This window comes from Vanessa atalanta, chromosome 29 (assembly GCF_905147765.1).
Source record: "Vanessa atalanta chromosome 29, ilVanAtal1.2, whole genome shotgun sequence".
In the NCBI taxonomy this organism is placed as follows: Eukaryota; Metazoa; Arthropoda; class Insecta; order Lepidoptera; family Nymphalidae; genus Vanessa; species Vanessa atalanta.
In genome coordinates, this window is record NC_061899.1 from 5,136,644 (window position 1) to 5,150,850 (window position 14,207).

Consider the following 14,207-nt stretch of genomic DNA (forward strand, 5'->3'; position numbering starts at 1 on the left):
TTTATTTATTACTGTATAACTTTTTACTTCAATATTCATTCGGACATACAAATTTTCTATTCTACAACTATCTCGTCTAAATATTTCCATACAAAATTCTACACGTTCGATTAAGGCATTTTTTAATTTTACAATGGAATTTTTAAACACTTGGATAATGTACTATAGCCATTTCTAGTATATTTTTTTTTATGAAAATGACATTTGAGACTTTACTAATTATACCATACAAGGGGTGAGGGTTGAAACTTAAATTATGCTTAAATATTAATGATTAGTCCAGGTAGGTGGTGCTGGTCAACGAAGTCGTAATATTCACAAGTCAATTTCCCCCAAAGTGCCAGGTGCCTTTTAAAGGTAACCCCTGATAATTAATGTAGTCTATTCCAACTACAAGTCAAAAGCCAAATAAACAACATTTGACATCGAATTGTCGTGATATTATTGGAGATCTTGATTAATCTATGATATTCATTATGGATTTGCGAATGAATTACGTTTTGAACGTCGACGAAACTTTAGAAGCAAAATTAAAATGGATATAAGTAGTTTAGTTCAATTGTGTTATTTTATAAATAACGATATATTAAACAATAACCGTTAGTAGTGCACAATGTAGCTGAACTATTAGAAAATCGCGTGACATACGTAAATCTAAGATTTGTTTATCTTTATTTATTCTTTGATTTAAACTTGCACCTCCAAACGAAAACATTTCACGATGTGTAATTACTGATTGCCAGCGTATTGTCAATATAAGAAAATATATATACTTAATTATATATATGTATATATAAATGGGCAATTATCCCCGTAATCATTGAAGGTATGACCTTGTTACGTTAAAAATATGAATTGAAAAAAAAACTACGATATAAAAAAACGTTACAATATTGATATATAAATAAAATTGTCAGTGCGTCTGTTAGTGATCTTGTAACACTAATTGAGGTTACATGTGATGTCTCAAAGTCTCGATATCATTGGACGAACTTCTGCGTGTGTACACTGAGACACGAAAGCGGAGTAAATATTACCAAAATTTTCAACCCCAGCTTGGGCGCCAATTTTAATAACAAATCGTCAGTTTATTGCAATCGAATCGAAACGTCATCATTGTCGTTCAGTTCTATTCCTATTCAACAACTCATTAATCTACTTGATCAGAATACAATCGGGATAGTATAACCGATATGAATAGGTTGAATTTGACCTCAGTAACGATTAAACTAAAGTTAATTTTCGTGAGGAATAGTCGAATTTGGATCAGATTTAGGAACGTATCATAGCCGTTATATGTTTGTAGATTGGGACATTGTTATTGATAATTGGGGTATTTGTGGACCTGTTTGTGTACTAACCTTTAAAAGATAAATCATTTTATAATCTCTGTAAAGGTGATATCAGACGGTTAATTCAAGTGAATGTTCTTTTAAATGAATGATTCATTTTTATTTCATTCTATGTTCACACGGCTTAGCTGGAATGACGAAAAAAAGAAAATTCATCCGTAGTTTCTTTCAATATCGCGTCGAATGAAGTCGTGTCTCTTGGAATAAGTTTAATTTGTGATCATTTCATGAAATGATGAACCGATCCAACGTCGTTGGATCAGTTCACTAATTCATTCATTCGGCACTTTTGTTTCACTTTGTGTTTAGACGTGTCACTTTTAGTGAAAGATGCAAAATGAAACACGAAAATTAACAAAAAATGAACCGTCTGATTCCACCTTAACCCAGCTATAGTAAGTGGCATGAGTCGTGAGCACATGCTTGCCCTGCGCAGAAGTACATTTTTAGGTCTCTTTTGATGATTGAATGCCGGGGCTGACGGGATTGGTCCGATATATATAACAGGTGCATAATATGTAAAAGAGAGATCTATTTTTAATATTAAAACTTTTTATTTGTGTACAATTTATTTTTAGTCATGTCCGTTTAAGCTTAAAGCTTGGGTTAGGAGCGGGCATGACAAAAGCCCAAGGGGTCGAGATCGATCCAGCGACTTTTTAAAGTAAGCTAATCTAAGCGGCCCTTAATTGCGCGAATGACGCTTCCGATTAAAATTGAGGACATGTACTGAAGTCACGACACTAACGACGCAATTATCATTCATATACACAACAATTATAACAAATATATACATAAATATACAAACAAACAGAAATAAAAAACAACAGAATATTAGTTGAATCTGTATTATACATAACTTTTATACAAAAAACATACGTTCCCGTCAAGAAAATATACCAAGAATAAAAATTAAAATATTAAAATTATGAATTAGTCAAATCACTGTCTTATTTTCAATTAAAGGTCAAAAATCAATATAGCGTATTTTTACTTCACATAACATTATATCGTTATTTTACAACAATGATTTACTATTACAAAATAAACAAAAAATAAACGACTTTAATATCGAATAGCTTCGACACAATTGAAGACTACGAAAAAATATATATAAAAAATATAATAATTATACATTTCATGTTAATATCATTGTAACTACAAAACTAATGACTTATATATTGGTGGGAAATTCAGAAGTATATTAAATTTCAGTTATATATTCATACTAGGTAGGTCGTCGCTCATGTGGGGGGGGGGGGTGTTCCAGGTATTATTCTAGGTCTGCCTATCGTGCAAATTAATGTATATCAGTTGACTAGAGAAATCTTCGTTAAGAAATTTCGTTAAGTCAACATGTCAATGAGTTTAGATTTAATCATTGTTATAAATATAATCAAACTGGAATAAATAAATTAATTAATTCCATTACGTTGAGTTTATATGAGCTTTAAAGAGCTAAATTTTATGTTACATAATGATTGAAAAATCTTTATTAAACATACATTTGTTACACCTACAAATGTTTAGAAGAGATTCGTTAAATAATGCTGTCTTTTTCTTTTAAATGTCGAATCTATGGAGACAGAAAGAGATATGTACAGCAAACATTTATAACGCCAAATTTATTCATCCCAGCATAGTATATAACAAAGTTGCTTCCCGTCTGTACGTTCAGATCTTTTAAACTACGCGGCAAACTTAAATGCAGTTTTAAATAAACAGAGTGCTTCAAGGAAGTTTTATATGTAAAATAAATGCATATTATATTAGAAAAAAAGCCGAGAATTTCAATCTTCATGACCGGAAATATCAAGATTTTTTTTCTCTATATATTTGTTCCATCTGAAAGTTGTTCACGTATGAAGACGCGGCGGGTAGCTAGTTTTGAGCATGCACAGTTTATACACTAGCTAACCGACCCAGCTTCTGATGCGTTCAATTTGTTAATAAATAAAATTATTAAAATTATAGCACGCAGGTATAATGTAACTTTCTACCATTACCCCCTACATAAAACCAAATTTTACCATATAGATATATATGTATACATAAATCAATGTTTCATTGTCTGTCCATTAATTGAGCTCAAATTTTCTACAGTAAATGTTACGTTAAGTTCGAGTACCATCGATCTACAATAAAAGGACCTTCGCGTATCGAATGGAAACTCACAATCAATTTTAAAGAGCCATTGTGTCGCTTACATTAGCCAATAACATATAATATACTATATTTGTATGATTTGAAATTCATATATATACACATATAAATGGAAGTGAGCTAGTATAATTAACCAAATATGACGAAAATTCCGATCGATGTCATATAAAAAAATGTAATTATATAATCCTAAAACTTGCACCATGGGACACAATACCTACCCCCTTAACATACATATAAATTCATAACATATATACATACATTTTTCTTTTGTCACAGGAAACAATAGCCCAAAAACTCAGTCAAATGAGGTTTAAAATTATTAACATACAAAAATAAACGAATTCACAATTACAACTTCTCACAATCGAAGTGACATAACTTCTGGCTCATATTTATGGTTCATGTTTATTCGGGCTCATTTATTGTATACCGTCTGAATTCACTATTAGCTACAAGGTATTTAAACTTGAAATTATGGAGAGAAGATTATGCTTTGATATAAAATCCATAACACGAATAATGTAATCGTTTTGATCCAAAGTTCTACATCTATTCCCTTCCCGGCTAACACCATATTAATCCTTGTCTATTATACCTGAAAACAGAAAAAAATATATTAATACTTTAAATGTCTAAGACAACATACTTAATAGAACTGAACTGAGCTTTATGCAAACCCGTCTCTATAGGTACCGCCCACTCATCAGATTTATTTACCGCCAAACAGCAATACTTAGCATTGATGTGTTGTGGGTAAGTGAGCCAGTGTAACTACAGGCACAAGAAAAGTAACATCTTAGTTCACATATACAGTGATTACAGGCGTGACTGTCCACCTTTCAATCTAAATAAAAAAAATATTAATAATAATAATAATGAGAGAATACGCCGCTGTCGTTTTTCAGTCATCTGGTGGTCATGACTGGTGGTACGCGACATACATTTTATCTTATTCAATTCAAAATTAGGTTTAGCGCAAAATTAAAACATTTATCAGCCCAATATCATATTAGTGATTTAGTGAAAAACTAATAAACTAAACATTTGTAAAAGTCGCGTCCCGTACCCCTCAAATGTTTATGTGTATGTTTTTAAGTTGATACTGTCATTGCTTGGCTACAAGGGAGACAGCTGAAAATCAGCAGAGGGATAAAAATCCCTCATAGCCTGAGCTGTCTCCTTTTGACTGTACACAAGTTTTATATTCATTATATTTTTTTTCTTCATTATTATATCTTTCTTTGTTGATATTGTTTTTATATCCATTTTTGTATATATATTTTTTTTTTTTCTTTATATGTGTGTATGTCAATAAATGTTTTTTCTTTCTTTCTAGTTTACCTTTGTTTTGACATTCTGTAGACATTAGTCAATTTTTTTTATTATTGTAAGCGCTTCAACATTATAAATTTATATCCATTCGATCTCAGAAACACATTCAGTGGCTAGACACTCATTATCCTTTCAAAGTCCCTCTCTATGTGAGCTTTGGTCCCATCATGGACATTGAAATAATTAAAATTATAATCAGAATACGCAGCTTTAAAAACAAAAAATAATATAATATAAAAACTATCATCAAAATCTTTCTGTCTCCATAGTTTGACGACCTCCGTGGTCGAGTAGTGTGTACACCGGTTTTCATGGGTACGCCACTCCGAGGTTCGATTCCCGGCCGAGTCGATGTAGAAAATAATCATTAGTTTTCTATGTTGTCTTGGGTCTGGGTGTTTGTGGTACCGTCGTTACTTCTGATTTCCATAACACAAGTGCTTTTACTTACATTGGGATCAGAGTAATGTATGTGATGTTGTCCAATATTTATTTATTATTTATTTAAATTGTTTTGGTGCCAAGACGCTAATACATTACATAAGACACATTCTAGGTTGCGAGAAGTGATGTTCTTATAGCCTATTGAAGAAGACGTAAAGATTTAAAAGACATTTTTTGCAATTCCACAGAGAATAACATACATCATTACTTATATATGTATAACGAAGGTAAATGAGGACCTCGTTATAAAGATTCGTAATTAGATGGTCATGATGCATCATTTAAAAATCAAATAATATGTTACTCTTTTAAAATCGTTTATTCTCTTTTTATATTTATGATAATTTCTTTATTTTTCAATGACAGTTGTGAACTCGTGACCGACGCCCATCCAGTCGCCGCCGCTCCACCTCCTTCACTCAAGCGTATTAAAGACGATACTGACATTCTTTTAAGTGTCAGATAAAGCAATAGATGGCATCTGCGCCATTTATATAAAGGCGAAATACCACTCACTGATTGATCACGAAATTTCAGAAACTATAACACCTACTATAAACTTGAAATTTGGCAGGTAGATAGCTTATAAGGTGTTGACATCCGCTAAGAGATTTACGAAACTCCACCCCAAAGGGGGTAAAACCCCCGTTGGATGTTTGTGTTTTATAAATTTCACGCGGGTAAAGCCGACAGGTTCAGCTACTTCTCTATAAGATCTCGACCAATGACATCGCGTCAATTAAATGGCAAAGTTTATTTATTCGTCTTTAGTCCTCATGGGTTTGAATGAATTAAATATTAAAATAAAATAATAATATTATAAGATATATGTTTAGATTTACTATAAAATGAGCTGCACTACCGCCATCGATTCATTGTGATTTCGGTGGTCGTTGCGGCAAGTAGGAAGTGCGTTGTTTCATTGTTCGTTCAGTGCTTTATTGTTATAATTAGTCTTTACGTGATTTGAAGTGTAAATGAAGTGATTAAATGATTAAGTTATTTTGTTTTCAAGAAAGAATAAATAAATTGTAATTACGTAGGGTATTCACATATTTTTTTTTTTTTTTTTTCTTTATTTTTGTTTCTGAACCTAAATATATTATATTTTTGTATTGTATTTTTTAAACAATCAAAATATTTGTCTAATAACATACCTATAATTTTTATTCTCTCAGCTACGTGCTGTCCTTCGAAGATTTTGAGTCGTCGGTTATTGTTGTATTCTGAAATCAATTTACAAATATAAGTATAATTTTCGAAATTTTGCTTTTATTAATTTTAATTCAATAACATTTATAGTACGGCTCATAAATACATTCCGGATCATTGAATAAAAACGTTCAATGATCCAGAAACTCAATTAACTGTCATATTATTATAGAAAGTGATATAAGTATGTTTAACAACAATTTAATTATTATTAACACACAAAGATATCTTTTTTTAAGTTTTTTTTATTACGAGTTAAAGCCTAGAACTAAAGCGGTTGCTGCACTCTAAGGTGACCAACGAGTGAACGTGCGAGCATAACGTGTCAACGTTATATAGCAGTTCAATCACAGCCAACTCTAGAAATAATTTGTACGATTTTTGAATAAAGTATACTTTAAAAACTGTGTGCACCACCTCATTGTCAACTTTCGCGACGTGCCCGTTCCGCAGCGACTCACGGAGCGTGTCCTCTTCGTCTGAAGGGACGTCGTAGAACTCTTCGCTGTCCATGTCGATATCTGTACCTGGTGACATTCATACAGATTTGATTCAACTACGGGTGGGTGTCGAACTTCGCTTATTTCTTCAGACAACAATTAGTACTTTGTTGCTATTAAATACAAAAAAATGAACACTTTCAAGACCTATGGGCGAGGCAAGTTATACACCAACATCACAGTTACAACATCCAGCTTCGAGGAGATAGAATCGAGGAGTGGAGTCAATGAGGCAAACTGATCAAAATTCCGACTCCTATTCAAAACGACACTGGCAAACACCTTAGTCCTCAAACAATAAAGGAGTTTACACCACCAGACAGACTAGTAACCATCACTCAAAATCCGGCATAACCAAAGTTATTTATGCGTGTCGCGGATATTTACGCGTGAACAAGACATTCGTAGACAATGTCGAAATATCGAGCTCCACCAAATAAAAATAAAAAAAACATGGTTAATATCACGTTTTAAATACTTGTAGTAAGTACTATTTATCACTGAAAAGTATTACAGTATACCTATTAAGGATTGGCAATCCGTGAAGTATTCCGAGTCTGTGGCGTCGCCCGCCGGAGCCACTTCACGCTTGACTCGCGGCTTGGGACGCGCGCGACGCATATGTCTACAACACACCAAACGGAAAGATTAAACAAAAAACTTATGTGGTCGATGAGTAAACAAAATAGAGGGCTATTTGACATAGTTGGTTTTTCGATTTTAATTGCAGCCTCAAGAGAAGTATGGACACTCCCGTGGCAAAGTACGTGAATCCATTGATCTTGCACATTTCGGTCGTGTCAAAATAGGTACCACCTTACGGCGAATGGTCACTATCAATGGCCTTAGACATTTTACAAGAAACATTAACTATACCATACATCACCGATTCGCCACCAACGTTGGAAAATAAGATGTTATGTCCCTTGTGCCTGTAGTAACAATCACCCTTCAAATTTAAACACAACATTACAAGAATTTGGCAGAAGAATGTATGCGTGGATGGTACCTACTTAGACGGGTTTGCACAAAGCCCTACCTACAAATAGATATTAACTCACGTCTCTTTCTGCAGCTCTCGAAGAGCTTCAAGCTCTGTCCTCATGGAAGCCACTTGCCGATCCAACCTTGCAACTTCGCTGACTGCAAGACAATATTACGATTGAAGTATACGAAGACATTCGGTCCCTATTGCGCTAAATCATTTAAGACAGGTATACACGCACAAAGAGAAACCGAGATGCCCCAGTGGTTAGAACGCGTACGATTACGCGTACGCATATGATTGCGGGTTCAAACCCAAACAACCATTGAATTTCCATGTGCTTAATTTGTGTTTATAATTCATCTCGTGCTCGGCTGTGAACGAAAACATCGTGAGGAAATCTGCATGTGTCTAATTTCAACTAAATTCTCCCATATGTGAATCCACCAACTTTTGAACAGCGTGGTGGAATATGTTCCAAATCTTCTCCTCAAAGGGAGAGGAGGCCTTAGCCCAGGAATGGAAAATTTACAGACTGTGTATGTGTATGTGGTACACACACAGCCGGGATGTCCTAGAGGTTAGAACACGTGTATAGAATTACCGTGTGCTTAATTTGTTTATAATTCAATTCGTGCTCGTTGGTAAAGAAAAACCATCATGAAGACATGTATGTAACCTGCATGTATTTCAATAAAATTCCGTTAATATGTCAATAAATCCTTCTTGGGGCAAGGTATCCGTATCTATAATAAAATTACATTAATAAAAAAAAGCATATTATTCCATACAAGATTATATAGATGATAAAAAAGCGCGGAGCTAATACTTGTCGACTTCCAGGCTGGACATATAATTGTATTTAACTAACATAACTTTGTATTTTATATTTCGAAAAAGAGTAACTACTGAGTGTCTTGCCGGTTCCACTCGGCGGAATCTATATTCCGAACCGGCGGTAGCTTCACTTGATAAAGTTTACCAACCCGCATTGGAGCAGTATTGAGATTAGCCCCAGACCTTCTCAACAAAAGAAACACTTGGCCCAGCAAAAAAAAAATTTACAGACTGGTATGGTACAAACACAGACGTTTTAAACACTTTGGATATATACCTACATCGTTTAAACGAACGTTTTTCTGTTACGGCTATAGTTGAGGCAGCGTGATATAATCTATACACATATCTGTACTTTTTTTATGAATATTATAAATTAAATTGGTGGCAAGGCTTTGTGGAAGCCCGTCTGGGTAGGTACCACCCACTCATCAGATATTCAAAAAGCCAAACCGCCAAACAATAATTACTCAGTATTGTTGTGTTCCGGTTTGAAGGGTGCCAGCCAGTGCAACTAAAGGCACAAGGGACATAACATCTTAGTTCCGAATTGGTGATGTAAGGAATGGTTAATATTTCTTACAGCGCCATTGTCTATGGGCGGTACTTACCATCAAGTGGCCCATTTGCACGTAAGCCTACCGATATAATAATAATATATAATATTAAAGTTATATTTTGTCTTGTCTAGTGATTGCCTGTCTGTCTGTCAGTTGCGTTATAATAGTTGCTCTTTAACTGCTAAGCAATTGAACCAAATTTGATGAAAATTGGTATATACCAAGATTGAACCGCATATTTTTATCCCTGCCGACCATTATAATACCTAACGACTGTTTATCAAATGTTTTTTATGGGCAAAACTTAATCTCTCGTAAATTGTGTCTTATATGTAAACTCTATTCCAACCATAACAGGAAAAAAGGCAAATAAACAAAATTTGACAGCAAATTGATATAATTGTTCGAGAGCTTGATTAATCTATGATATTCACTATGGATTTGCGAAAATATGGCGTTTTGAACGTCGACGAAACTGTTATCGGAATTTTGGAAGTAAAATTAAAGTGGAAATAAGTAGTTAATTGTAATAGTGTTGTATTATAAATAAATATATATTAATCATAAACTCTCAGTAGTGCACAATATAGCTGAGTTATTAGCAAATCGCATGAAATACGTAAATCTAAGGTTTGTTTATCTTTTTTCCTACTCCCAATGGAATAGGCTTACATATTTTACTAAAAAATACTTGCCTACTAATGGCCACTAATAGTAAACCCCAGTGGATTGTCAATTTAATAAAAGTCTGCGACAGTCTCTTGAAATATTTTAATTCGATGAAATAAATTCAAACGAAACCAAGCTCTCTCTTTTACTCTACCCTAACCTCCCACAACGACCAACCCATAAAACTCGAGAAAAGCCGCGGTCGATAACTAGTAAGTTACATTAATTTTATCTCTCCAACAAAAGATTCACACTAAATACATGTTCTTGTTTGCAACAAGAACACCAAAACACCAATGTATTCACCAACTCACATTGGTTACTAGGTTGACCTTTAACCTCCAACGTGACGTGTACGGTGCGTCATATTTAAGTATACAGTAGCTGTTAACCGACCGCTTCGCTGAGCATTAAAGAACAAAAACGAGGAAAGATCAACGAAATTCAAAAAAGAACAGCCTCTAAGCATCTCTGAACGATTCTGTTACGATACGTTCAGGATATTTCCTGAAAGTGATTAAGGCACAAAGAAAAAAATTATTATATATACTATCGACCCGCCCCGGCTTCGCACGGATGCAATGCTGATGCTAAATATACTACAGAATGTCTTACAACGATCACAGTTTTTCTGTTAGACAATACAAACCGCTATGTCCCTTCGTTATAAATCTATAATATCTTTGAAAATATTCATTTGAATTACATACTGTAAACGGGCATATTGATCTATATTAAACGCACAATGTATTTAAAGTACTTAATTGGATGAGGGTTAATGCTGTATTGCTTAACATCTAAAATAATCAGGGTTTGTCTACTATATTGTATAATACATACAGTATTATACAAATAAAACTTTTTCTTGAATCAATCTATCTATTAAAAAAAACCGCATCAAAATCCGTTGTTAAGTATGAAGATCCAAGCATACATAGGGACAGACAGCGGTAAGCGACTTTGTTTTATACTATGTAATGATGATAAGAGCCATCCTTTTTTAATTCACACGGATACAATATACTATATACAACATAAAGAGAAACAAACATATAAAAAAATCACATTTTTTCCTGCTAAGGAAGTTGATATTTTCGGCTTTTATCTCCTATAATAAAAATGTATTATACATATAAACCTTCTACAGGTATCACTCTGTTTATTGATGGGAACCGCGTTGAAATCCGTTGCGTAATTCAAGAGATCTAAGCGTACCGACAGGAGGAGCAACTTTTTTTATATTATGTATATATAGATGTAAATAATATAAATAAATAAATAAATATTGGACAACATCACATACATTACTCTGATCCCAATGTAAGTAACTAAAGCACTTGTGTTATGGAAATCAGAAGTAACGACGGTACTATAAACACCCAGACCCAAGACAACATAGAAAACTAATGAACTTTTTCTACATCGACTCGGCCTGGAATCGAACCGGGTGTACACCACACACTACTCGACCACGGAGGTCGTCAAATAAGTAACTAGCCGGTTGTCTGTCTGGGTACGTAACCGCTCATTACTTATTCAACCACTAAACGATACGTTAAGGCTGAGTGAACCAGTGTAATTACTGGCTCGCAGAGACAACTGCTTAGTTACTAAGGTTGGTCCAGTGTTACATTACAAGGCTATTGCAGTATTTTTTATATAAATAGCGACCCGCCCCGGCTTCGCAAGGGTGCAATGCTGACACGTAATATACTACAGAAATGTACTGTACAATACAAAGCGCTATGTTTCTACATTTTAAATCCGTAATATCTTCGAAAATATTCATTTAAATTACATACTGTAAAGGGCCGTATTTAAGGTAATTAATTGGATAAGGATTAATGCTGTATTGTCTGAAATCGTTACATAAATAAGCAATTATTTCTCGTAAAAGTAAATGATAAAAAATGTCTAATATGAGTCCCTAAGAGATAAACATATACTATAGCGGACTTTTTTGTAGAACTTTTTATATATACATACATGTAGTACATTATTTTGATCTATCTAGTAGGGTTCGGCATGCTTTTGCAATGTAAGCTCAAAAAATGTGTTTATTAACGACGTCACAATGGAAACCAATAAATTATCAGTTTTTCTCTACTATATTATGCATGTATTATACTTGTTTGTTGGCTTTTGTCCTCTTCTGGTTGGAATAGAGTATATTCTAAAATTATAAAAAACTAAAATTTATATAAATTTATTTGTATATATGTAAGGGTTAATCTCTAGAATGTATTAACTAATTTTAAGCCTTTTTAAAATAACTTACATTTTTCTTTACAAAATCTATCCAAGTATTTTCTTTGTTTTTCTTCTGTACTTTAATACATATGTACATTGAGATAAATCTCTTAATACAATACTATGTGCTTAAAATGAGGATTTATATATTACTTGTTAAGTTCGCCTTTGTTTAATTTTTTATTTAATTACATCATACGCAATAAAAAAACAAATTCACTTAAGCATCATAATACCTATTGTCTTTTGTTTCGGTAATTTATTGCAATGCAATATTTTCTCATAATTATCGAATAGCAACACTGTTGATTATGACTTTAATAACATAAGTTAAACATTATTACTAATAACATTACAAGTGAGTGTTAAAATTGCGATGATTCGCGCTTCTATTAAACAGAGACTTTCAGCATTTTGCAGTTAGTTAATGCATCAGAAAGTGAAGCAGAGGATGTATCTATGCATTAGACGAAACTATACCCTTATCGTATATATAATAAAGTCATATAATATTAGGATTAGGAATATATATTTCATGAGTAATCATGAATGAAGCTCATACATTATAGACCATACAGTGTATGATCTGGTGTAAGCCAACAATATATAAGAAGATAAAACTAAAAGAGATTTAAGATTATCAGATTTGGTAGGATTTACCATATATAAACCATTGTGCTAATCAGTAGCAAGGGCACTATTATTGGAGTTGAGTTCCTACTGGCAATGTAAATTACTGTTTTAATTATTCAACATCAAAAATACACTTGAAATTGAAGCTATCACCAATTTAGAACATAGGTTCTACCGAGTACCAGCACGAAACTCAATTCAAAATCTTTATCATCAAAAATATAAATATAATAATATTATACAATTATATTTATGTTGTGTTTGAAAATCAATATATACTAACTTCCTAGACAATATAATTGAAAATCAATATATACTAACTAGTTGATAAAATAGTTATCAACTAAATAATCTTGTATGGGATAATAAGCTTTATTTATGACGAATTTATAAACGTACTTTTAAATTTGCTCATAAACGTATAAAAATGTTCTACAGGATTTATATTTGAGTCGAATGTCGGCAATTATTAAAGTTATGTAATAAATAAAAGAAATTTCTCACCAAGCATCGCTCGTCTCTTTTCGGCATAAACTTGTTCATATATAAAGACTCCAGCAGCACCAACGAGGCCTACGATAGCTGCTCCCACCATCATACGGGGCGACAAATAACTGTTTACATTCATTTTGTAATTTCGACTTACTCGTCAAAAATTAATTATACAATTTTTTACGTTTTAAATGTTTATTTAATTATATTTCCGAGATTTATTTTTCAACGAAAATTTGTGTCAATGCCGTTTTTAAAAGCAATTAGATAACATTGGATAAAACAAAATATTTATTTCCTTATTCTCCTTATATAGTGCATGTATGTTATTGTTTTTCTCTGAAAATATACGCGATTTTTATACCGGTACGGGAAAGTTAGGATTTTTTTGTAGCAAGCGTAAAGAAATTACTATTAAAATGCAAAATAAATGCAGCGGAGTATGTATATTTTGCAAAATGTGCAAGAACAAATTATGCACAATGAATATGTCAAAATAATAAATGATATTTGTCAAAGTCAGTGTTAATCAAAGTAGTATTCAAAGAGAATGGAATAATTAATATTGTATGTATTGTATTGTCAAATATTTTGATTAAAATTAATTAAATTGATGTTATTGTAAGATGATTATGCAATTAATTTAGTGTAAAATTTTATTATAATTTTTTTTTCATTTTTAACACAATTTAATCAGTTTCAAAAGCGTAACACAAACTTTAGAGTAGCTTTGGTGGCCTGGTGGGCGATTACACCATAATTTATTTTTAATTTT

General features: G+C 32.7%; 1 protein-coding gene across 1 annotated transcript; it reads right to left on the minus strand.

Annotated features, from left to right (window-relative positions):
* Positions 1-1,868: 1,868 nt before the first annotated feature.
* On the minus strand, positions 1,869-13,913 carry LOC125075109. Its single transcript, XM_047686726.1, has 6 exons — positions 13,445-13,913; positions 8,068-8,149; positions 7,528-7,631; positions 6,924-7,033; positions 6,452-6,520; positions 1,869-4,113 (listed from the first exon to the last, which is right to left on the minus strand). The coding sequence occupies exons 1-5, from the start codon at positions 13,566-13,568 to the stop codon at positions 6,473-6,475; spliced, it is 468 nt and encodes a 155-aa protein (XP_047542682.1). The 5' UTR covers positions 13,569-13,913; the 3' UTR covers positions 1,869-4,113; positions 6,452-6,472.
* Positions 13,914-14,207: the final 294 nt, after the last annotated feature.

Bases quoted from the DNA above. Each gene is read 5' to 3' on its own strand.
- LOC125075109 (XM_047686726.1), bottom strand. From the start codon at position 13,568: ATGAATGTAAACAGTTATTTGTCGCCCCGTATGATGGTGGGAGCAGCT. The intron at 7,632-8,067 runs GTGAGTTAATAT...GGTGTGTTGTAG, and splicing joins CGAGAGCTGCAGAAAGAGAC to ACATATGCGTCGCGCGCGTC. The intron at 7,034-7,527 runs GTATACTGTAAT...GAATGTCACCAG, and splicing joins GGATTGCCAATCCTTAATAG to GTACAGATATCGACATGGAC.